Source organism: Lutjanus erythropterus, chromosome 23 (genome assembly GCF_056507025.1).
Source record: "Lutjanus erythropterus isolate fLutEry1 chromosome 23, fLutEry1.hap2, whole genome shotgun sequence".
Classification (NCBI taxonomy): domain Eukaryota; kingdom Metazoa; phylum Chordata; class Actinopteri; order Lutjaniformes; family Lutjanidae; genus Lutjanus; species Lutjanus erythropterus.
Window position 1 is genome coordinate 19,664,049 of NC_139339.1, and position 25,619 is coordinate 19,689,667.

At 40.8% G+C, this 25,619-nt stretch overlaps 1 protein-coding gene across 2 annotated transcripts in view; it reads right to left on the minus strand.

Annotated features, from left to right (window-relative positions):
- exoc6b (exocyst complex component 6B) overlaps window positions 1-25,619 on the minus strand; it is a 116,855-nt gene that overhangs the window by 77,098 nt on the left and 14,138 nt on the right. For both annotated transcript variants that reach the window (XM_084712533.1, XM_084712532.1), the window contains exons 2-8: window positions 24,527-24,692; window positions 24,392-24,439; window positions 24,212-24,302; window positions 23,933-23,978; window positions 22,218-22,422; window positions 8,544-8,729; window positions 5,163-5,231 (exon numbers count right to left, since the gene is read on the minus strand). In XM_084712533.1, coding sequence (XP_084568659.1) covers window positions 5,163-5,231; window positions 8,544-8,729; window positions 22,218-22,422; window positions 23,933-23,978; window positions 24,212-24,302; window positions 24,392-24,439; window positions 24,527-24,692 — 811 coding nt within the window. The remainder of the gene's footprint in view (window positions 1-5,162; window positions 5,232-8,543; window positions 8,730-22,217; window positions 22,423-23,932; window positions 23,979-24,211; window positions 24,303-24,391; window positions 24,440-24,526; window positions 24,693-25,619) is intronic.

Below are 25,619 nucleotides of genomic sequence, written 5' to 3' on the forward strand. Positions count from 1 at the left end.
AATTACGCCATCATCTTCTGCAATCATACAATAGTTTTCCGACTGGAGAATTGGTGCCACCTACTGCTTATCTCGATGAACCAACTCCTAATAACCGCATAATGCTAGTAGATGGAAAGAAGCACTCAAATTTTCTGTTACAGATTTACTTGAAATACAGTTTTGCAATACATTTGAATGGAAACGTGGCTTCTGATAGCGTCTTTTTCATTTTGGACTCTGTGGCTCTCCAAAGGTCAGCTCTGTCAACACAGCTTGCTATTGATCAACAGTAAATTTTTCAGGATTCACTTCACCCCCACCAAGGATAAGGAGCAAGATAAACAATAAACAATAAGTGGTGATATGGCTTTTGCAGCTTTAAATGTTGGTGTTAAATGCTTCTGAATATCTGGAGCGTCAGAGCAGTTATGCCAGTTCCAGCTGTCCTGTTCTGATGCAGCTCAGAGCTCCCAGTCTGACCAGTGTGATGCAGTCACTGCTGCTGCTTCCCTCTCCTCCCCTCTGCTCTGCTCAGTGTGTTGGTCTTCAGGCCTGTGTTTACATTGATCACAACTCTGTCCACATTTCTCTACGTGCTGTGCGTGTGTGAGTGCAACAAAGGAGTATTGTTCGGGCCCAGCGCTGCTCGACTACAGCTGGAAAATCGTGGACTTTAAACATGGAAAAGAGATGGAGAGAAGGATGAGGGGAGAGAATGGATGAAGGAGGAGAAGAAAAAAAACTGTGGAGAAAGTGGTGGTCTTGATTGCAAATGGGATTCCACATCCAGGTTTACTAGAAAAATAAATGAAACGGTTACATGCGCGTGCCTGTGTGAGTACAAGTCATTCTCATTTAACAATCAAACTGTGTGTGAGAGTGTGTGTTCATTATTTTCCAGTCGACCCCCCTGGCCAGTACAGCAAACTGTGCTGGACATTCTGGTTTTCTTTTCTAATGGTAAATCCACATCTCTGCCCAATGGCCTGTCATTCAAACTGCTGCAACACCACTTTAATGGATATAACAGCTTCTGCCAAGTGTGTGTGTGTGTGTGTGTGAAAATGAGTGAACTAGCATCCATTTACGAAAAAAGAAAAGAAGAATCCTTGTTTTAATCCAAAAAGAACACTTACAATATGGCAGCAAATCCCAGAAGAAACAGATTCTTTTGTTATGTAAATGGTAAATAAAAACAGAATGCAATTTGGCCTATAGTCAACTCAATATATTACAAGGACAAGATATTTTATGTTCAAACTGATAAACTTTTAAACTTTTGTAAATATGAGCTAATTCTGAATTTGATCCCTGTAACACATCCAAAAAAAATTGGGACTAGAGCAACAAAACACTAGGAAAGTTGTAGAACACTCAAAAAACACCTTACAGTGTACATTTACAAAACAGTTAATCAATTTGAACATTAAACATCTTGTCTTTGCATGTATAAAACTGAATATAGCTTGAAAACATAGTGTCTCTTCTTTTTCTGTTTTTGGAGTTTGCAAGAAAAAGTGTGTGTGTGTGTGTGTGTGTGTGTGTGTGTGTGTGTGTGTGTGTGTAAGACAGAGAGTGAGGTAGAGAGTATTGAACAAGAGAGGCTGACCTCAGAGGTGAAGAGGTCAGACCTTTCAACACCTTCCCGAGACAGAACACACTCCATTCCCCTCTCCTCCATCTCTCATCCTTCATTCTCTCCCTTCTCGATTGGCCTTCCTTCTCTTTCATTTGCTCCCCCCTCTTCTTCTCTCCTCTTTCCCACCCTTATAGTTACCCCTTTCTCTAATCTCCCTCTGTGTTGTGTTTTCACCCTCGCCTTCCTGTTTTTGCCCCTTTAACCTCCTTGTGACCTCCCTCCTTTCCTCCCCCCTCCTCTTCACTCCTTATCGCTCTGAGGCCGATTCACTCTCTCCTCTCTCCTTCCTGGAAACACCACCACTGCACCTCCGCTGACCTTTACCCCTCCCCTCCTCTTTTCTTATCACTACCACTTGTTCATCATTTCACTTTTATGTTTTTGGGGGAGTGCAAATCAAAGGTTTAAGGATGTAATACACTGTACAGCCCCCTAAGGAAAATTGCAATTTTGTGATTTGATGCTATATAAATAAAATTTGACTTGACTAAATTTGAAATTTGACAGCATTTAAGCTATTTTTTTCTCTTTTCTCTCTCTCTGTCACGTTCTTCTCTCCTCTTATTGCCCTTTCCTTCCTTCCCGGTTCTACTTTTGCCATTTCACCAGTTTTGCCTCTTTACTTTTTCTCCTTTTACCTTTTTTTTCCAACATCCTCTTGTTGTTCCTTTTTCATTAAAGTGGACTAAACTTTTCAACTCCCCTTAGCCCACTGAAGTGGTATGGCATAGAAGACCCCTTTAAACATTTTATTAAAGTGCATTTTGGGTGCTTGACCACATAAAAGTACAGGTGCAAATGCACCAAAGATGCATTGAAGACGGACAGTGATCCTGTCAGCCAAGCCACCTCTGGAGGTGGTCAGGGATGGAGTGGGACCAATTTTTTTTGTATCACTGAGAAATAGTTTCATAATAACCTTTCAGAATACTGTAAATCAAGTGGACGGAGGCAGAAATAGACTTCTGCACCTCCTTTTGACTCTGTCTTCAGCCTTTTTCACAGGTAATTTCAGCTCAGCCCAGGAGTTTGTCAGCTCACCCGGTTTATTTTGACTTTAACTTCAGTTGTGTTCATTCATGTCTATTGCAAAACTTTTGCTGAGGACCGAGAGGACTGGTTGGAGCTGAGAGAAATGACAGCTGCTCAGAGTCAGGGAGCTCTGGGAGAGGGTTGGTGGCAGACTGGAGCTTCTGGAGGAAGAAACACTGCTGTGGCTCTGATGCTGGCTACTTTACTGGCAGGAGGGGATCTTAGAGTGTATGTTTTTAAACTTTTGGGATTAAAAAGCAGATTTATTTTCATGTTTGCTTATAAACCTGTGTGCCGCAGCAACCACAGAGAAGCTGACCGCGCTATTTATGGTAAGATAATTAGAATCTCTGTCCATGTTGACTGATGAGAAATTTATTTGAAAGTCATGTTGTAAGAGTAAAAAGAGGGAGGATGTAAAGGACAGAATCAACTTCTCTGGTGACTGCTGTCAGTGCTGACACACAAACACACTCATGGCAATTGCAATGAACAATGAGTGTTTGTATGTGGGGGCAATGAGTGACAATAGCATTTTTGGCTTAGCTGAGTCAAACCATGTAGCAGTGATTTGCATTTCCATTACCATTTTTATCACACCAAGCTGCACCCAAGATGAACCTGCTCTGATCAGGGCCAAAGCAAGCCTGACCCTCCTCCTAGCAGGTTGTGGTCACGTCTCGCCAACCATGGCCAAACCATGACGAGCCTCCTTCTCTAAGATTTATTCAAGAGAACATGCAAGGACATCCTAAACATGCATGTTTGGCTAGTGCAAGCTGCTTTCACTGTAAAGGAAAACACAACTTTTGTTTGTTTAGAAAAGGGCATATTTACAGGGTCGCAAGCAAAAAAGTTAGAAATCTCTGTTATAACCTGTTGATCATTAAAATGTCATATGTCAAAAGTCTTTACACATCAAACTCAAACAATAACATTAAACAGTCAAATCAAAGGCTGCCTGAAATGCATAATTTCTCCTTTCTTCTTCTCTCTCGCATGAAGGGTTCCTGGTTCTCAGCCCTTTAAACTTTGTTGACCTGTCTTCTCTTGCCTCATTTCTCCTCCTCCTCCATCATTAAACTTCGCTCTCCCTTCTCTGTAGCTTCTCGATCTCTTATTCTTCCGCTCCTTCCATCAACTTGCCCCCTTTACCCTTTCCCTAACCTCTCCACTCTCCCTTTCTGCCCCCCTCCCTCTATCGCTCTTTTTGCCCGTTCATTTTCTCCTTCCTGTCAAAGTTCATGCACTTCCTGTCCCCCTGCCAGAGAGCCCCCCAGACACACACACACACACACACACACACACAAAGTGAACAGAAACAGCCAACCCTCTGGCCGTGTTGACCCGGTCACAGCCCCTACAAGCCTGCAGGCACACACACACACACACACACACACACCCCAAAATGTGCAACTAACCCAGTCATGGCCCAGTCAACACCTCCACCCATGTCGCTTTCACTCTAACTGAGATGAGACACACACGTTCTCACACACACACACTGCAGCCGCTTGATTGGAGTGAAGCCAGGCTCAAGCTGGAGGCCTCATCTTACAGCATCATATACACTATACCTCTCTGTACATAAACCGTGTGGTTATTCTCCTTTATGCCTGAGCGATATGACAACATATTGTATATCACAAGACGCGACCATCAATCATCACAGATTTTGCCGGTTCAAGTGAGGCAGCTTCCCCTTTTATATCTTTGGTTGTATAAGGTCATTGTGGGCAATGCTGCAAACTAATACGCAGGACTGCTTTATGGCAATACTGGATTTACAGCTTCAGTGCACAGGTACTAAGCATACTAAAGTATACAATTCTTTCTGACTGCAGCTGACAGGAAATGTGCAGTAACCATACAGAAGATCATGCATTTCTCCTCCCATACTTCACATTTATTGTTATTTTTAATCTCCTTAATAAACATTTGTCAGGTGCAAAACTTCATCACAATATTAAACTATATCTCCCATGATAAAAGACTTTCTATTACCTCTTACTGTTCAGTTCAAAAATCATTAAAAGAATCTGTTGCCTGCTTTTATTCCCTGGTTAGTCGTTTTCAACATCTTCCTATACTCACCTACATTATTATTGTAATTGTTTAGGGGTTTTTTTGTAATGACAAGACAAAGTTAAACTGAATTATATCATGGTGTCTGTTGATAGTCATTATTGAGTCAAACCAAGAATCAGAATAATTAAATTAATGTCTTCTTGATCAACAAGTGAAGTGAATACATGAGTTGCACTGCAGAACACTATTACTGACAAGTCAGCAATTTTGTGGATGATGTGGGCAGAGATATTAGAAGTGGTTTATAAAAGGAAAGAATTGTGTTTAGAGCTCATCATCATTAAAACAGGCTGTATAAACGTGTTCATGTGTGCCATTAAGTGGAGCACTTGCGGATCAAGTTGAGTTGAGGATAAAACATCAGGTGACAGATGAATGCAGATGAACGTTATGGAGAGAGAAGAGGAAAGGATGAACTCACCAGCACAGTGTAGATATGCAGACAGCGATAAACTGGAGAGAAATCCACCAAATCCTGAGCTCCTGGGACCTACAGAGAGAAACAATAAGCCCAATGTTTGAAAAAATACTGAGAAATTTTCCAAAAGTAACAGGTATTCCAAAAGATTATGTTAATCAAACGTTTTTGTGGCAGAACTAGGAACTAAGATTTGTTTTCTCTCGTCTTTATTTCATATTGCAACTTCCAGAATTTTCTTTGCTTCTGAACATCTCTCACTGTATTTATGTTATCACTAAGTAGTTGCATCATTCCATGTGTATCACTGTTTTGGCAAACTATTTCTGATGAAAACAGTTCATGATTTTAACACTTTAACAAGAAGTGTTTTTCAGATCTGAAGTTTTCTGAAGTGTCACTTCAATTAATCGATTAGGAATCAAATTTTAAATAAGTCTGCAACTATTTTGATAATTGATAAATCAGTTTGATTCATTCCTCAATAAAAGAAGGCCAAATTCTTTGTTTTAGCCTTTTTAAATATGAATATTTCCTGGTTCCTTAACTTCTCTGTTTCTAGCTATTCTCAAGATTGTGACAAGAGTCTTCTCATATTCTCTCTAAGGACCGTATACCTGTGGTACACTGCTATTTAAATGGCAAATTCCGCAAGTTGGAGAAGTGAACCTGGATGCTGAAATGACACACTTGGGTCATAAAAAATTAACATTATTATTAAGAGCGGAGGACTTGCACACAGCGTCTCTTTTAATTGGGAGATGCTTCATCCTATTTCTTACTACTACTACTTACAACCATCCACTATTGAAGAGAATGTTCATTTTCCTGACCTGCGGATTAACTGCAGTGTGTGCGTGCTGTGAACCCGTCGATGTAGACATATCTTCCTATCTGAATAACGCGTCATTTAAATAGAAGGAAAATACTGAACCATTGAGTTTAGACCAAATTTTTGTTAATCTATGGTGCAATCGCTTTCTCCTCATTTTAAGACCAACATGGGGCGCATAGATGAGCACAAGCACATTTGCTACCTACACTATGTGGGCGCCGGGCAAAAAAATGACAACTGCAACAGTCATAAACTAGCAAAGACAGCTGTGCTGCACTGCACGCTGCTTTGCTCCGGGAAGAAGATAGAGACCTGGGAGAGAGAGAGGGAGAAAGAAACAGTGGAGCGAACCATTCTGCAGCACTTCATTATTTTGTCTGAAAATCTTGTGACAGTGTCACCAGCCGTTCATACCTCTCTTTCTTTCCACTATCCCTCCGTCTAACCATCCCACATTCCATTCCCTCCCCTCTACCCACATCCTCTGTCTTCCGGAGAACAACACAGGGGCAATTTACCCATTTTAACTTGACACACACACAAAGCAAAAAAAAAACCATGTGCCCTCTTGCCCTCTGGAAAGTTTGCTGTCTGTTAAACTCATCGGAGGAGCAGCACAATGCCAGCTTTGATGTAACTCTGCACACACAGAGTCCTGAAATACTACAAACAAACAAGGAGTCAAAAAAACTTAAAGGCAGAGGTGGAGGGAGAGGAGAGAAATACAAGCAGGTAAATGTGATTAAAATATAAGAATGGAAATGGATGATAACGAAACAAAAAAAAGAGAAAAGGTCCGAGCAGAGTTGTCGAGGAACGAATCGGGAACAGAGAAACAAACAAGCAGAGATAGAATGAAAGAGAGAAAGAAGTGATGATGGAGAGAGTTATAAAATGTAGAAAAGGTGAAGAAGACAAGAAAACAGTAGCTCAAGTTAAGAAGAACAAAGGCAGCAACAAAAAAGAGGATACGGAGACACAGGGGGACGACTGTAAATGAAGGGAGGGGGAGGAAAGGGAAAGACATGGTAGGGGCAGGGATGGCGTGAGGAGACGACGGCTGCGATGATGCCAACCATCGGCGCCAATGCGGTCGTAACCCTGGCGACCGTGGGGTCAGGCCTTTGTTCGAGCCAAGGTCTTCCCGTGAAGAGGGGTGAGTCAAGTTTACAGGACGTAAATAAGCCAAGGGGACGACAGGGACCTTAAAACAGAATGGTAGCACGGGGGTGACAAGTTCAGTTCTATTCTCTTCGACTTCATTGTACTTCGCTTTCCTTGAGTGTGAACAACAAGCGCTGCAAAAAGGACCCGGGAGGGATGACTTGAAGAGTTCAGTGTCGAAATGCTTTGTGTCCATTTTATAGTAACAACAGAAATTCTACAAGTTCATCCTTTGAACAGCCTGTAAACATGTTCCTGATGACCTTAAACCACCTACTGTTCCTCAGAGGCCACTTTTCTACCAAATTAGCTCCCGTTCCAGCCATTAAATAGGATGGAAATTTTAAAATATGCCACTATTATCATATTGCAATGTTCTTCATGTTCCTATGTTTCAGGATTACGATTGAATAAAAAAATTGAGACAAGTTTTTCATATTTCTTTTGAGTAATGAGAATTAATCTTTAGAATAATCGATAATTTAGCCATTAGATCAGGCGACTAATCGAAAAAATAATCGTTCAATTAATCGTTTAAAAAAATAATCGTTCAGAATAAGGCTGAATCTAAATTTTTGGTTGAAATGGTCTGAACTGTTCAAAATTTGTTGCACAAACCAGAAGGGAACCTATTGGATGTTGGTGGCAAAGGGGTAAAAGCGGTGTAATTCTGGCTGTGGCTCTTTATCCCTGTGTCTTAAAATGTAGTAGTTTCACTAAAATCTCTTCCAACAGTTAGAAAAATAATGATACAAGTTCTCAAACTACCGTTTAGCAAAATAATGAACCTAAACCTACTAGGCTGAAACTGCCCACATAACTAAAACGTGTGTGAAAACTCAAAAAGGGTCATGTAACTGTTGTTGCCTCACTTTAAACAACCCCCATCAGAATATAATAGTCTCTATTATCATATAATTAAGGCAAATCATTGCAATATAAATAAATAGTAAATAAAATGGTTGAGCTGCATCCCAGTTGGCACTATGAAACCAAAACAGAACATCTGCTCTTGATTGTATGAAGAGAACGAAATGTTTTTATTAACAAAGGACACCTTTGTGACATCAGCTGAAGAGGTTTACATGGAAACGAAAGACAAGGAGATACAAGGGAGAGAAAAGAATAGCGACAGATTGGAAAACAACCAGGAGAAGGTGACAGGAAGAAAGTTAAGCTGAGGTCACACAAGAGAATTACTGGGTTAACCCTCCCAGTAGGAAAACCGGCTAAGGTTTGATTTGGAATGTTACAAGATAATCTGCGTATCGAGATCAGAGATGACCAGACAAAACTGGTCATGTGATGAAATCAGCCAATCAGAAGGCCACCTGCAGCTTAAATACTTTCATGTGTTTGTGTGTGTGTGATTGCAGTTTTCTCACTTCATCATCCTCCTCTTCATCCTCCACATCCAGGATTCCAGAGTCCTGTTCAGACAACGGACTGCCACCCTGTCCACCGCTGTCCGTACCCGCCCCTGCTGCCGCCACCTCTTTTCTGCTGCGTCGGCCAATCAGGGCCCTGGGCTGTGTGGAGACGGAGCTGTCCAGCGAGCGCTGCAGCTGGGCCTGAAGCACAGACACACACAGGTCAAACTCAACCACTAGAACTGATTTTTTTTTTTCCTCCCCCATAATCTGCTTTGTTTGCTTCTACTTCAGTTTTTTCCTACATTTCCCAGAACACTTTTCAAAAGCAGCAGAAGGGGAAGGGGAACTTGTTGCATTTAGCTTCTGGCGCAACTTCAGAGCGGTGGAACCTCTTTGATTTGGAGGGTCTGACACCAAAACCAGATGTTTACTGATAACAATGATACACCGCCTGCGATCTAACTCCATTGTAGAGCTCCTGACACGTGTTACACAGGCGAGATAAGAGAAATACAACAAACAAACAAAAAAGTACTCTCGTAAGAAAACTTGTTAATCCTCTTAGGTGATTAAGCAGTAACCACATAAATAACATTTTCCCAATTCCAATTTTTAAGACTGTTTCGGGAAAAAGCTTAGAATTTGCAGACACTGTACTGAGGTCACTGGTTGAGACCTTTGAGTAAAACCCGCCACTCCTTGTCCCTTGAAAATACCCACAGACATGGACCTATAAAAGTACCTAAGAATACGCAAGGGGAAAACAGCAAGACAGGAAGGGAAGAACAGGAAGGATGAAGAGTCAATGAAACCAAAAACAAAGCACATAAAATTAGAGCTGAGGACCTGAGAGTGGAGACTGGGGCAGCTAACATGTTTGATATATAGTTTTGCTTGTCAAAACCCTAATTTAAATTTAGGTGGATTAGTAACATTTATGTATTTAAGTATCTGAAAACGATGTGTTTACACAATGTCGAGTTGAATTTTGGAACAAAATTACAGAGGAAAAAACAAAAAAAGGCTTAAAAAATTAGGCAAAATAAATTCAAACTTCAAATACGTCTATTTTACCATAGCTCAACATGTATTCAATATGTATCATACATTTGCGTCATGTCGCAGTGATCCATTGGTGAAGTTTCCCCAAAATAAACAGACATTTAAGAAGGTGGGGCAGAGACAGCAGGAAATGGAAAGGTAGTCCAAATGGAAAGATCTTGACCAGAACAATGCAATGTGAAATGTAGCTTAATATCTGATGCAAATCGTGTCCTGTCTATGGGACTATTTGGGGAAAACACAGTATTGTTGGAAATGATGCATTCAAGTCCCTCTGCGGCAGCGCTGGACCAGGAATACTAAAAATAAAAAGAATAAAACAGGAAGTTTTGGTATCCAACACAAAAAGAAAACAGAGTCACGTTTCTTATAGAGATGGACAAGCTGGCCTCCAAACTCATCATTTTCTATTGTTGTTAACTATGTAGGTAATTGAGATTAAGTTTTTTTTGTCCTCGTATAGTCCCGGCATTTTACTAAAAAGTTTACTCACTTTAGTCTTTGTTGTTATTTAATGACTGCCAATAAATAATACAATTTGTACAGCGGCAAGCAAAAATTTACTTTGGGCAAGTAGATTTCTGACTGTCAGAAAAAAAAACTATGTGGAACCTTCTATACAAGGCAATATCAACAGACTAACACAAAATTATTTAAATATCACAAATATTGCTTTGGCACAAATCAACATAAAAGTTGGCAGCAATGAAAACAAACTTATAAACTGTGGAAAAAACTTCATAACTTTCATTACAGAGTTATTGCAAGAAAACAGAGGCACATGGTCATTTTGGCCCACTTATGCGTCTAAGGGTTACAAACTTCTTTTTGCACATTAACTGTAATTAATTTTTTTTTTTTTAAATGGGCAGCAATGGGAAATGGTTTCACCAGTTCCAGTATTTTCCCCCACATGGATTTTTAAATACTTTTTATAAGTTAGAAATGACATATTTATGAGATTAGCACAATTGAAAGAATTTCTCTTGTAATTTATGTGGGTTCATGTCATTTAATGCCTGTGCTAATACTGCTCTTTGGTTCTGCAGCCTTTTTGACCAGCTGCTAATATCTACATATGAATATGGCGATTTCTTGGACTCCTTCTTCAGACGCCACTCTCTCTTTGGGTTCTTTGAATGCTTATTATACAGAGTCTCCTTTACAGCTTGGCCACCAAAATATTTCTGTGGGAAAACCTTGTCATGGGGGAAACCCTCTCAGATCTAAACTGAGTGCATCTTTCCATCCACACCCAGATCCGCCTTAGGTCCTTTTGAGAACCTACATGAATGCTGTGGCTTCCTCAGCTCGCCGGCGCCAGCACGTAGCCTACCTCGTACACTTAAATCTGTCGATAAGGACGTCAATAAATACGTCAGAGGCTTGAAGCGCCTTGATTTGCGCCTTTAATGACAGCGGTAATGAGAAAAACTGGTGTTCATAGGAGGGTGGATATGCACAAACCCGGAAGAACACAATATCAGTGATGTTGGGAGAATACAATGCCATCTTTGATCTAATGCCCACACACACGCACACACACAAACACACACACACACAACTAATGAGTCATGTAATACAATAAGTTACAAACAAAACAAACAAAATCAGTGGAAGGTCTCTTTCCTCTACATAGAAGCAAGTGTAGACACAAAAATGTGCCAAGTTGTGCCCTCTCTTTTTAGGAAAGAAGAATAGGTGATAAACAATATTTTCATCGAGTCTTGTCAACAATTCTTCGAGAATCAAATAACCTAAACTCTCCAAGGAGGCACAAAATACTAAAAGAACAGAATAATCTATGAATAGAAATGGCACAGACCTCAAAAACGTGCAAAAAGTGAAGAGTCTTGTTTGGTCAGCGACACATTTCTCCACACGACATTCCTCTCTAATCCGTCAAATGGTAATTTTCTTTGTTTCCTCACACAAATTAACATACGTAGACATGAAAAGACAGCAACCCATGAAAGAAGCAAAGAGTGAATGACAAACGAGCACTTTTCCTACAGTATGCAAGACTTCAGATTCGGACGTCAGCACCTGCATCAGAAAGTTCCAGTTAATGGTCAAAGCATTCTTCAACAGGTGTTGTGTGTGTCTCGAGGAATCCACCAGAGAGCTGTATACACGCACATACCACCATTCATTCTTATCCATCACACAATAACAAGTTGTGCAGCAAATAAAAAGCTTTTTAACTTCACTCTTTTCTCAAGCCTCTCCTCAGGGGTGGCTTTCAATGTGGCACTTGAAGCTCAAGTGCAGGAATGTGCATCATCTCTTGTGCACTATCCCATCACAACAGAGGAGGAAAACGTGGGAAAAGAAGATGTGGATAGAAAATAACTTACTGAACAATAAGAAAAATGAGGAGGAGGAGAAAAGGGTATAGGAAGGGTGAAAAGAAGATGTTAATGCAGAAGGCGCGCAGATGTAAATCCCCCGCCAGGATGTGAGAACAGACTGCTGGGGATGACGAGCAGAATCAGAGCCACGCTACAATCCATTTTGTGCAAAATGACTCTAAATATTTTTAAAATGATCTGATGTAACACTGTGGCAACACCACAAGGCAGCCCCGAGATAAATATGTGCTGCGTGGCTTCTCCGACTAACTTCAAGGAGAAGTTTGCAGTCTTCTGTATGCATTTGCGGCCTTGGTGCGGAAATTGACAAAAATTGCAAGTGAAAGAGCAAAGTTGCAGTGATCTCCTTGTTGACAAGTGGTTTAAACTGTCTGTTTGTTGAGGGAAAATCGAAACAATTTGTGAAAAACAGGCATCCATGCCATTCTGTGAGAAGGAAATGGAGGTTTATGTAGTGACAGACTATTTGCAGTTTTTTTTTTTTTTAGGAATTTAGGAAACTGAACAGAAGTAATCACTGCCAGCAGGAAAGTTGTTTTCCAAAACAACTTGTCACCAATTATAAAAAAAGACAGAAAAAATGTAGTTAATGGCAAGATCTGAACAACCCAAGGTACTTGAACAGCTTGTGTTTGTTTAACTGAATGACAAAGCATTTAGGAGCTGCATGTTATGAATCCAAGACAATAATACATGTCAAACCACACTGAATTATATATTTTTTATCTGTGAGGCAGTTTGGAACATAGACGTTCCTGTGCACATTAGGCATTTGCTGACACATCAGGTGTGTGTGTGTATGTACTATGTAGTACAGAAAAAACACAGAATGAATTGTGACAAATACGTACATAGTGCAGCATTTTGACTATTACAGGTTCAGTAATAGTTACAGATCTTTTTTTTTTTTTACACATTATGGTTGTCTCACCATAGAAACTACTTTTATTCAATGGCAGACCAAGTTTTGGGTGTATCTGCAGAAGAAGAAAGTTTAGCAGGCCACTGTCTCTACTGTTCAACACTGTTCCAAGGATCAGACTGGGTATGGAACCTTTGCAAGTTTTGAAAACTCGCAAGTTGGTGTTGAAAGCTTGGTCAGACTTTTAGTCTTGGTTTAATTATTTTTTGGCCAGACGTTTCCTGATGTCGCTCCACATATCTGGCAAAAATGGCATTTTCAGACCTAGAATTACTGTCTCACAGCTGTGTGCCTCTGCCAACCAGTCAAGTTTACATCCATGTCTGAAATGGAAGTTATCACTAAATTGACGTGTGTGATTCCAGTGAATAATTTCCAGTGAGAAATATGCTGTCTTCACATAAAGACTATTTTTACAGAGGAGTACAGAGGATTGACAGAGAGCTAAACATTATGTCACAAATGTTTAACAACTCATTCTCTTATATTAGATATTTGCATGGAACTTTGTCATAATTAGTGCAGCAACTTCTAATTAGTTCATTTTTTTCAGTCCATTTGTGCCAGATGGAATGAATATTAGAGATAGAGACATCATGTTCACAAGAACAGGATGGACATGAGGTCATAATGATCTTTGGCCACCAAAATTCAATCAGTTCATCCTTTGTGCCAAATTTGAAGAAATTCTCTCACAGCATTCCTGAGTTTTCACATTCATGAGAATGGGATGGACATAAGGTCACAGTGACTCTTGACCACCAAATTCTAATCTGTTCATCTGTGACTCTCAGTGGATGTTTGTGCCAAATTTGAAGAAATTCCCTCAAGACGTTCCTTCATGAGAATGGGACAGAGGGACACCACTGTGGAGGCATAACAAGTATCAAAAAAGTATTGTTTTGCTATCAGTATAGTATTTGCACTAGTACTGAAAAACAATTCAAGGTGTACTCGAAGCACACTGCACAGCTGTACTATGTAGTAAAATCTAAAAATCAATTTGGCACTCAACAGAAAAATACTCTGAATTAAATGACTCGTATCAGGATCAGGAGCAGAAACCTGACAGGGACATCCCTACTATAGATCACTTTTTGGCAGGCAGACCCCTAACCAGAAATAATGGTGTCCGATGGCAGTGAACTGTGGAGCATTATTCGGCAGACAACACACACACGCAGAGTGACTGACACAACAACCCATAACAGTCTATTTTCGTTTTCCTTGTGATGGTTCAATACACCGGCCCAGCGCGTGCCCTCCACCACCCCCGCTGCACGCGCACGCATGTGTGTGTTCAGTAACTAGATACAGGTAATCAATCTTCTTCCACTTCACAGGCCCAGCAATCTGTTTCCCATTAGTGTGTGCGAGTGTGTGCGGGTGTGTGTGTGCGTGTGTGTGTGTGTGTGTGTGTGTGTGTGTGTGTGTGTGTGTGTGTGTAAGACTACCGAATACACAGCAGAAGCTCTGAACTTGTCCTTTGCTGAAAGTGAATAACAGAAAAAGAAAAAGAGAGGAGCAAGAGAAGTAAAGAGCGAAGTAGGTGGAAAGATGAGGAGATGGAAAGAGTGCAGGAGAGAGAAAGACAGAGACAGACATCTTCGGAGGGAGAGAGACAGGGAGAAAGAGAGAGACAGGGAAATGACAAATGACAGGGGAGAATTATAGAAAAATTACAAAGTCTATTCTGGTTGAAGAAGATTCCTCTCCACTTTGCCTTGTCCTACTCCTCATCTCCTAGATGATTTCATCCCTTTCCTTTGAACTTCTTCTCCTTTTCCTTCCTGCCCCATCTTGCTTTGGGCACCGTGATGCAGTGAAAGGCGATCCAAGGAAGCCAGTTCCAGTAATACAATCAAGAGTTTGAATGCTTCACACTACACACTGCACAAAGGTTTCCAATACCACAAGGAGAAATTTTACAACCACGCAGACAAATTGTTTTATCCCGTCTTAAAGGTGGGGTGTGCACTTTTAATCCAGTACACTTTTATCAAAGTCAGTGCATATCGCTTCACAGTGCTCTAACTCCTCATTCTGTGTGCGCACTGAAAATGTTTCTGCACAGGCCTGGCTCTGTAAATTGGATATCAACACAGTGGCTCAGACCGAGCCACACAACATTATTCCAGCCAATCAGCAACAGGTGATGTTCATGCTTGTGCACAGAACAGGAGGAGGAGTTGGAGCAATGAGGGAAGCAAGGCTGACTGTAATGGCATGGTTCACACCAAAAGTGAAGCAAATATCTAGTTAAGTGCGCAAGATTGATCGGTGTGTTTATTCACCATAAACAGACAGCCGGAAGCTAATAGGCAAATGCTAACAGCCAGTGACCACCAGCTTTGTGTGCATTTGTTTGTGCATCAGCGTCTGACAGCACTCACAAGAAAACCAGTTTATTTCTGTGTTGTCCCTCCTGTCTCTCTTCTTTACGCCCTCCTTCATCTAAATTCATGGAATAACTTCAAAATACACGCCTCTGGTCAGCAGCCAACATGGACAGAGAGATACTGACTAGCTTACTGTAAAACAGTCGGCTCCTCAATGGGTCACTGCTGTAGACAGGTTGAGAAGCAGCAGTAAAGATTAATCTACTTTTTAACCCCAAAAGTTGTTTAAAAAACAAACTGATCCCTTCCCTCACTGGTAATTGGGTCCTACAGTCCACTCTGGGTTGGTGCTGCTGCAAACAGCTTGAGTAGCAGGAGTAGAGATATATCCACTTTTTAATGCCAAAACAAAAAAGTTAGCTCTGTGCCTCAGCTCTATCCTGGTCCTCTCCACAGTTGTATTTTCATAGCAATAAAGTATTACTTTACCCCTTTACTTTACCGAGGCTACCACTGGATTCCACCATATTGCTCAGTTGTTACTCTTGTCTCCCTGGCAATGCACGCTCATGAATTTGAGGGTTTGTGTGGCTGTTGTGTTTCTGCGTTTCTGTCTTTCATGTGCTGCAGAACAGGAACCTGCTGTAAACCAGTTTTAACTGAGTCAGGCCTGATTAATTGTAACTGATTTTTAACTACGTTACTTTAAGTCTTTTCTTGTATAATAATTAAATTAAATGACACTGTCAAGCTGTTTTATAATGATACGCAAAATACAATATTGTTAAGAATAAATAATGATAAATACTGTAGAAGTCTTAAAATAGACGCCAAGATCTGTGATTGTGTTGGCCGATTCTGCTTCCAGTGATCAGTGATGAGCCCCAAAAATCCTGATCCGAGCACCAGATGCTGCTTTTGATTAATTAATCGTCTCATCTATAAAACATGGACAACACTAATGAATGCCCATCACAATATTCAAGGGCACAAGGTGACATCAATTCAATTCAAAATAGCTTTCTTGGCATGAGAAACAAGATGTTAACACTGCCAAAGTAAGAGTGAAAAGCAACAAAAGATGTCTTACTTTATCCAAGCAAAGGTTAAAAAAAACAAATATTCTTACTATAATTTACAAAAAGGAGTGAATGTTTGTCTGTTTGAGCAGCGGCCTTCTTATCCCCTCTTCCTAATCATGGCTGGTCCAGTCCCTTTTATCCCTCATCTTTAGACTTTGTCTTTTTCCTTTTTGATCCTTTTCCTTTCCTCTTCCTTTACTTCATCATCAACGTTTATCTCCTTCTCCCTTTTCTTCCCATTCTCTATTTCACTTCCCTCTCCTCCTCTTTTCATATTTCTAGTCCACCTCTGTACCATAATATTCTTCCTCCCTTTTCCCGTCTTTCCCTCTTCTTTCATTCTCCTCATCATCTGATTTGTCCTCTTCTTCCTCCTCTTTCCATCCTCTCGCGCTTTACCTCTCAATCTATCCCTTTCTCTGCCTCTTTCCTCAGCATCTGTCATTTTCTCCGTCTTGTTCCTCCTCTTCCCTTTACACCTACTTTTCTCTCCATCTCCCTCTCTGTGTTTTCTTCCTCTCCACCCATCTTCCTCCCTCATCCCACTTCCTCCGTCTCTCCTTTTCTTCCTCCTCCTCCTCTTCTTTGGGCATGTGGCAGCAGACAATAGCACCATTGTAAGCCCTGTGCTCTCCTCCGTCTCCTCCCTCAATTCCCTCCTCTTTCCCCAGATCTATTTATTTTCACATCCTTGGTCGAGGGAGCTGTAACGACGGCCGGGTACAGAGAGTCAGAGCTAATTTGGAACAGAGCACACCAGAGAGACACACTGTCTGAGAGAGAAAGAGATGGAGAGATGGGAAAAATGAAGAAGCAGGATAAGAAAAAAGGGTGAAGCAAAGGAAGGAAAGAAGAAGAGCTCCTAATTTGTTCACCCACGTCGTCCACGCACACACACACACACTTACTCTACAAGGCTTCTGATTGAGTGTGAGCGCTCGGAGTCAAACATTTGATACAACAACATAATCCCAGTATCAGTATCAGGGCTGCTGGACCACTGGGGTTTCCATAATCTCCCTTGTAATTAGTGGTTTGAGGAGTTAGCGGTTAGCTTCTTCAGTGACTGCAAGTGGATTTTCTATGTGAGTGACTCTCAAATTGCGGTCCCAGGACCCCCCACTGAAGGGTCACTGATGGGTTCAGGGTGTGTGAATGTGGAGTGAGTGTCGTAGAGCTGCAACAATTAGTCAATCGAAAGAAAATCAGTTGCTAACTGTTTTGATAATTAATCCCTCCAGTCATTTTTCAAGAAAAGGCGTCAAATATTTGCTGGTTCCAGCTTCTTAAATGTGGGAACTACTGCTTTTCTTGGGCATTTATAATAGCAAATAAAGAGTTTGGAGGTTTTTGGACTGTTGGTTGGACAAAACAAGTTATTTGAAGGCATCACTTTGGGTTTTGGGAAACTGTGATGAAGATTTTTCACAATTGTTTGACATTTTATAGCGCAATGGTTCCCAAAGGTTTGTAGAGTCGCACTGGGTGCCGTGGTAAATCCAGGTAAAAACCCTCTGTCAAAGTGAGCCCCTACACCATTGATTTTGGCTCACCCTTTGGTGCACCTTGGGAAGAAAAAAGTTTGAAAACCACTGTTAAATAATCAGGAGACTAATCAATAATGAAAATAATCAGTTCTTACTTTTAATAAGTTCTGGCAGGCTTCCGTCAGCGCTCTAAACAAAAAAAAAAATCTCAACAAAGCCGCAGTCGCATGTCAGGAGAGGAAGAGACAAATGTTTAACTGGCGTTTGGTCCAAAAACTTTACAAAGAAAAATAATTCACCAAAACTGCAACACTTTTCAATTATTTTTTCACAACAACAAGCTGATATCAGACACAGACTGATAGGCCTTTAGTGTGCATGCATGAAATGAAACAGATCGAATGAATACAATGTAACAAAAACATGAACCTTGGTTCAGACTTTCAGGTGAGAAAGCACCCTTTGAGAAACACATCAGTTTTATTTTGACTGTTATATATTTCCTGTCCATACTTGCAAAAAAGAATGTACCAAGAAGAGGATTTTATGACTCTTACTATCTACCATGTGTTAAGTCCAGCATGTCTGCTTTTCATGTTGGTGAAGATGAGGAGATGCCATGTCAGACAACACACTAGATGGGTGTGCTCTGATTAATTATCTGCATTAGTGTTAATTAGTTCCATATTGGTTTGGTTTTGTACTCACAGACTAAACAACGTTTTCTTCATTAATCTAATCAGTTCTTCAGACCTCAAAATTGCAATCAAGATCTTTTAAGTTCTAAAATTAACATTTACGTTTGCCAAACTGGGAGGTGGGCCACTGCTGTGGGGGGGCAGAAGACAATGCGTAAAGAAAAGGAGTGAAACAAAGTTGAATGAATATGATTTATGTAGGGGAACTAAACAAACAAGAGTATGTGGATTCTATCCTGCTAACCTTTACTTCACTAAACTTAAACTTTTGAATCTTTTTCATGAGTTCCATCCCTGATTATTGTTAATGGTCGACCGAATTGTTGTATTTTAGACTTTTAAAAAGTCTGCAGATACCCTGTGTTAAAGCTTTGCAAGGAGAAAAGACAATATTTTAACCTACAAATGAATAGTTGAAGTGTTGGCCTGCAGAACTATCTACAATGCACCTTGTCATGGATTCTTCAAGTGTCAGGAACTCAATAATCTGGAATTTTGATTGTGATGGTGGACAGCCCTGTCCAACACGTCACTCTACAACCTCCCAGGTGTTCAACTGGGTTAAGATGTGGTGACTGTGAAGGCTGTAGAATATGAATCACATCATCTTCATACTCCTCAAACCATTCAGTGACTCCCATCATGCCCTGTAAAGAATCATCTGCATTTGTTAGGTTTCCCTAACTCAGATAAATAGGTGAGTTTGCTGCTTGCTAGGGGAGCTTATCACTGGTCAATCAGCAACAGCAATATTTGGGAGTAAGAAATGATCCTCTGGTGACATCTAGAGGACAAAAGTCATTTAACCCAAAAATCCACTTTTTTCACAACTTTCTGATTATGAAATGCAGCAATATTTGCATTATTTTTGCTTTTTAATATGTCAATATTTTGTGAACCACTGCTGTGAACCACTTCCTAAATCCATCTGATGTGTTATACCATGACAGTCAACATGCATTTATATCTGGTGACTGATACCATACAGATACATAAATATTCGATGAGATGCCACTGGAGGGAGCCTAATATAATGTGATATTTAATGAACTCTCACAATGGCAACCTTAGGGTGAAATACCGTGAAAAGGTTCGACATGTAGAGGTATGAGGACTTTCATCCTTCATGTTGAGGTAAGATCTTGCCTTTCTTTGATGAAAGGTAGTAAATTTATTAAATTTATTAATATACAACTCCAATTGTTGTTATGCAACAATGTTACGTAGCCACCCACCCTTTGCTGCAGCAGACAGCAGCCTCTGTCCCTGTGCTAATGGAGGGACGGCCCAGATGTTGTTATCAGCAAAGTGGGACAGATGACTCGCCAGGTGAGCAGCTGCTGCTGCTGGCTGGGCTAATGTTAGCTGCCAAACAGAGTGGCTAACGTGAGCTGCAGGTAAATGAAGTCATATATGACTAAACTGACATCATTTAGATTCTGTGATCGTGCTTGGTCTGAAAAGATAATGAATTTAGTGATTTGTTGTCATGTTTTGTAGGATAATGCGTAATAAATGTCCATAATACATGGCGCAAGGTGCTACACGTTTTTACTGCATTTAAAACTGGTTACTGAAGAACATAACTGACAACCTCAAATGGCTCTTAATACATGCAATACCGCTTTAGGGTCCTCCTCAAGGACACTTCAACATGTAGTCAGGAGGAACTGGGGATCAAAGTGCCAACTTAGGAATTAATGGGCGGCCTGCTCTACCTCCTGAGCCACTGGCAGCACAAATTTGTCACTGCAGGAGAGAGACAGGTAAGAAATGTGGGCAGAGAGAGTGGGACTGCATCTGCCATGTTGCAATTTCAGGTATGCGCCTTTGACCACCAGGCCAATGTGACTATTTGGTTTTTGCTGAATGTCAAATTTTGCAATTATCGACAGAGAGGTCATGTTTAGTATACACCACACAACAGACTGAGCAGCCACTTTTCTCAGAGTCTCCATCCGCTCATCTGTCTGTCGTCAACCGCTCCTTCCTCGTTCCCATCCCACCCCTTCATCCTGCAGTCCCATGGAACAACATTCCCCAAATAATGGAGGCACACAAATAAACAAGAGGCCTCACTTTGAGCTATGGATACCACAAGAGAACACAAAACACACAAACAGACACACTCATATATAACTTCCTTGGCCTTGGAAAACAGAAAAACAATTAGGTAAGTGCTGAAAAGCTGGGTCTCTTTGAGAGAGTGTGTGTGAAAGTGTGTGAATGTGCATGTTCATTGACAGGCCACGGCATCTCCTGCAGCGCCAACATGCTTGTTTACTGGCAGTGGAACCACAGTGCAACACACACACACACACACACACACACACACACACACACACACACACACACACACACACACACACACACACACAGGCTGCTTCTGATTAACAGACAAAGACATGATGGAGAACAAAAAACAATTGTGGCGTAAGAGCCTGTAATAGTGTGGAGTCCTTATCAGCAAATACACACAACAACATATTGAATAAGTGCACTGATGTTAGTGCACACAGGTGGCAACTATGAAATTACAGTAGTTTTTTGAAAGATGAACTGCTGTGAACACTGAAAAAAGTGAAAAAGCGGACAGAGTTGTCTTTGATTGCTATCTGAAGCAGTAGTGCTGTAACTGTGGTGCAACCTCACAACCGTGTAACTGGCTGAGTAAAGACAACTTCTTCCCAGAAATATATTTTTTGGGTCTTTTAAGTCTTTAATTGATAGGACAGCTGAAAATATGACAGGAAAAGGGGAGAGAGAGTGGGTGATGACATGCAGCAATGGGTCGACTGCTGTGGATTCACAGCCTCGGTACATGGGGCGCACACTCTACCAACTGAACTGCCAATCGACCCCTTAAGAAACCTTTTAGTGGCTTGAAAAGTAGTTCCTAGGACTAAGAGTTCCAGGTACAGGTGGAAATGCAGCTATTGTGAGCATATTAGTATGCTGATGTAAGAATTTAGCTCACAGCACGACTGTGTGTAAGTGCAGCCTCACAGAGCTTCTAACACGCTGCAGACTCTCGATCTTGTTACCATGTGTGTGTTTTACAACACAGGATGTTTGAATGAAAGTGTTTGTGTTTATGTGTCCTTATTTTGCAAAAACTCTTTCTTGTTTTGTCCAAATGTGTCAGTTTGTACAGACTTTTATTTACTTATTTTTTCAGCAAACAAAGTGCTGCCAGAAATTAACATGACACAGTTGACAGTTGTTATGGTGTGCCACATTTCTGCATTGATTTTTATTTTTCATAATGAATCTAATAAAACATTACATGCTGTTCAGAGATGTGAGCATGGAATTATTAGAGAAAACGTGATTAATGTCACTTCAGTCAGCATCAGTTGGGTCCGAGGACAACAGAAAACTTGGGGTTGTGGAGTTAGAAAGAAGTGAGTTTTTCAGGCCTCTTTAGCCCACTCCTCATCTCTGCTACAGGCTCGAGGCTTGAGGTTACATTAGCTGCTATTAGCATTACACACCCAAATCTCCAACCGAATTGCCAGCGGTTGAGTTGCACCAGGTTATGGCAAGGAAAGGCAATGAGTCGAATAAAGACATAGATGTATCTGGTCCTTCTGTTTAGATTTTGATCCTTTCTTTTGAACTGTCCATAATGAGTCTGCATGTTATAAGAGTGCGAAGCTAATTTGGTGGAGTATTCTTAACCCGGAGTGTGTCTCTGTGTGTATGTTTACGGGTCTTTGTGTACCTGCTTGATGGCGGTCTCTCCTATCTTGTCTGAGTGTTTCCGGATGCTCTCCAGGAAGTCTCTCAGCTGCGTCATGGCCGTGTCTCGGATCTGTACCCTCAGTTTGGGGATGTTTTCTGCCATAATGGAGCAGAATCGGTACTGACCGGCACGGGGAAGACATGTTTGCTCCAGCTGCTCCAATGTCCGCAGTGCCGGGTAGTACCTAACACACGCACAAATACAGAGCATTTTAAAAATGCCCACTTGAATCATTTATTCGATCACATGGTCAAATTCATATTAAGACAAGTTATAACTAATGATATTAATTTTATTCCATTTCTGCAATATTCTTCCAATATATCCCCCTAAATCTAAAAACTCGACCTTTAAGGTAAGAGACAGTTGTAAACCTAACAGACACGCAGCAATAAAACAATGTCCTGGCTGGTCAGATGCATGACTAAAAGCAAGCAGAAACACACAAAGATAAACTCAAGCACAAGAACACACACACACAGAAATAAATACACTCAGATACACCTCAGGGATCTTTGGCAATACAATATTCCCCAAACACTTCACTCCACTTCACTCCACTGCATCTCTCACACACACACTTTCTCTCTCCAGGAGCAGTCGCTGTTGGCTGACCTCTCGCTGCTCTCTGTGAGCCCAGCAGCCGCAGGACAGAGAAGTAGAAAAACACACAAACAAACGACAAATTTATGACCAACCAGACTTCTGTCTACAGGTCAGGTCCAGGGCAGGAAGGGGAAAAAAGACACAGAGTGAAGCTATTTGAAGAGCTCTTGCTCCCCCTAGTGGCTGGCAGTGGATAAACAACAGTCAAAATTGTCAAAGTGCACCATCTACTAATGTGATTAATATTCAAGTGTATATTGACAGAATTGTAGATTGAAAAAAGAAGCATACAATATAACAATTAAGACCACTTTTCTGTTCTTCCAAAAAAGAATGACACTTCCCACTAAGCCTGTTTCCTCCTCTTCAACAAAGCTCATTAGTTATGTCTCACTGGATAAAATAAAACATGCGAGTAGAGAATTCTCCATCAGTCTTTCATGCTTTCATCCTCACCTTTTTTCAGCTCTATATAATGACTTAACAGTGCGCAATATTCATTTTTTTTTTTAAGGCAGCAATATAACTTGGATCAATCTCACTTAATTTTTATCACTGAGGACGTTTCAGACCACAGCAGACAGCAAGCTGAACACCGACACACACAGAGGAGATGAAGAGGGAGAGACAGCATCTGGACAGTTCATCATGGTTTACATTTATAGAGCGCATGGAGGAGACAAGTGTCTGACAGATGCACAAAAAGATATTTCAGTCCTTAGTGTGTAAACTACATAACTATAAAGCAACATCAGGATTTATCATCAAAAAAGTTTTATATCAGTCTGCACTTCACACACGCTGCTCTCCCTCCCTCCCCTCTGCTGCCTGTCTCTCCTTGTTTAAGGTTATAGTTAATCAGCATGGAGTTACTGAGTCTTTAAAAGTACACAAATTGAACTTGGAGTAAAAATTATCACAGACCTGTACAGTAACATTATGATTCATGATTATAAACTGTCAAGTCAAGTCATCACATCTGTCCATATTCACACGCTCTCATACCCAAGATTTTGTTACCCAAACTAAAGGTGTTTGAATATGGGAGAAAGTGAGATCTAACAGGCAAAACACAATCAGTAACATACCTCTTGGCCCTCATCTGCTCCTGAAGTCTGCTGTACATCTCCAGGACTGGAAAGAAAAAATGCAAGATGAAGTTTGATTAAAAACGAGGACAATCTTTTAGGACTCTATTAGGACTTCTGGGAAGTGAGAGTAAAGGTTTTTGGGATTGTTTTATTTTGTTGTTCATTTGCATGTATGAGCTGAGCTCCTATGAAAATAAATCTACCTTTAACACAATTGAAAGTGTCAAATATGTCTTCCACGCCGTACATCTTGTGCTCATATCTAGCTTATGTTACCTGGTAGGCAGTGTGTCAGTTTGTCTATGGTGGTGGCGATGTTTCTCTGTTGCACTCGACACTGTTTGAGCTCCTCCATCGAGCTGATGAGCTGAAAGAGAAGTCAGAGTGGGTGAAGGAAACTGCACTAGATAAGAAGTCTCTCTGAACAAGTCAGTATTGATATTTGTGTCAACTTACATCTTTGCCATCATCCTGAAGACGCCTGTTGGTTTCGATAACCTGACTCTGAGAGAGAAAAATAACAAGCAGTTGAAAGAAAAGTATCAAGAATTAAAGTTGTTATTGCACTCCATCCTCCTCATTCCTCCTCACCTTCAGTTTCTGCGCCTCTCCTCGTACTTTGAGCAGCTCTGTGATGGAGTCCACAAACCCCTGGAAGTGATGGTTACACATCTTCTCAATCTCTCGGTCATGGTTCCTGATCCGCGCGTCCAGCTTCTCCATGAAGAGGCCATGTTCCTGACCATCGTACACTGACCTAGAGGAAAAGACAGAGAAGACAACAGTTAAGAAGAAGTAAGACATTTACTGCAACAATCTGTCAATCAATTAGTCAATCAAAATCAAAAGAAAACTACTGGTATTCAATTAATCATTTCAGTCATTTTTCAAGCTAACATATGCAGGTTCCACCTTCTTAAAAGTACAGATTTGCTGCTTCCTCTTCATTTATGACAGAAAATAAAGAGTCTTTGGGTTTTGAACTCTTCTTTGCCAAAAAGAGGCAATCTGAAGACGTCCTGAGAAAGTTTAATCGTTTCTTGCAGCCCTATTTAGATTCTCTTCAATCCACAATGCAAATAAACTTACACATTTGCTCTTCTGTGCATTAAGACTTTAAACACAAGAACGATGTTTCACAAGATTACGGGAAATTGTTTCTGCACTTCTACGTGGCCTACAGACTTCAATGTGCCATCAACTGAAACAGTCAATTCCACCTGTATCCACTTATTTCTGTTTTTAACAAGCAACCTTGCTGGATAATTAAAACATCTGAACAGACAAGACAAAACAACTATGGAAAAGCTAATTAACTCCAAGAGACAGAGGTGTAGTTAACTGCTTTAAAACTGATGCTCTACATTGTTTTGGGAGGTGTGGCAAGGCATCCAGCTGTGGAACAGGTGCATCTACAAAATGAGTCCACCAGGCGGCGTTATTGCAACACTCTTCAGCTACACTCTGTTCCACACTTTTCATACATTAACTGAAAGCTGCTACCAACCACAGCAATGAGGCCATCATGGTCATTTCCAAATCAATGCCTTGCTTAAAGGCAAATCAACAGTGAGTGCTGCATAAAAGGTTCTGGAAAGGCTCATTGGTTGGTTTAATGTATGGTTGGATGTCACTAGTTGTTGTTGTAACCATTTCTGTTTAATTACAAGGGATTCAAATTACT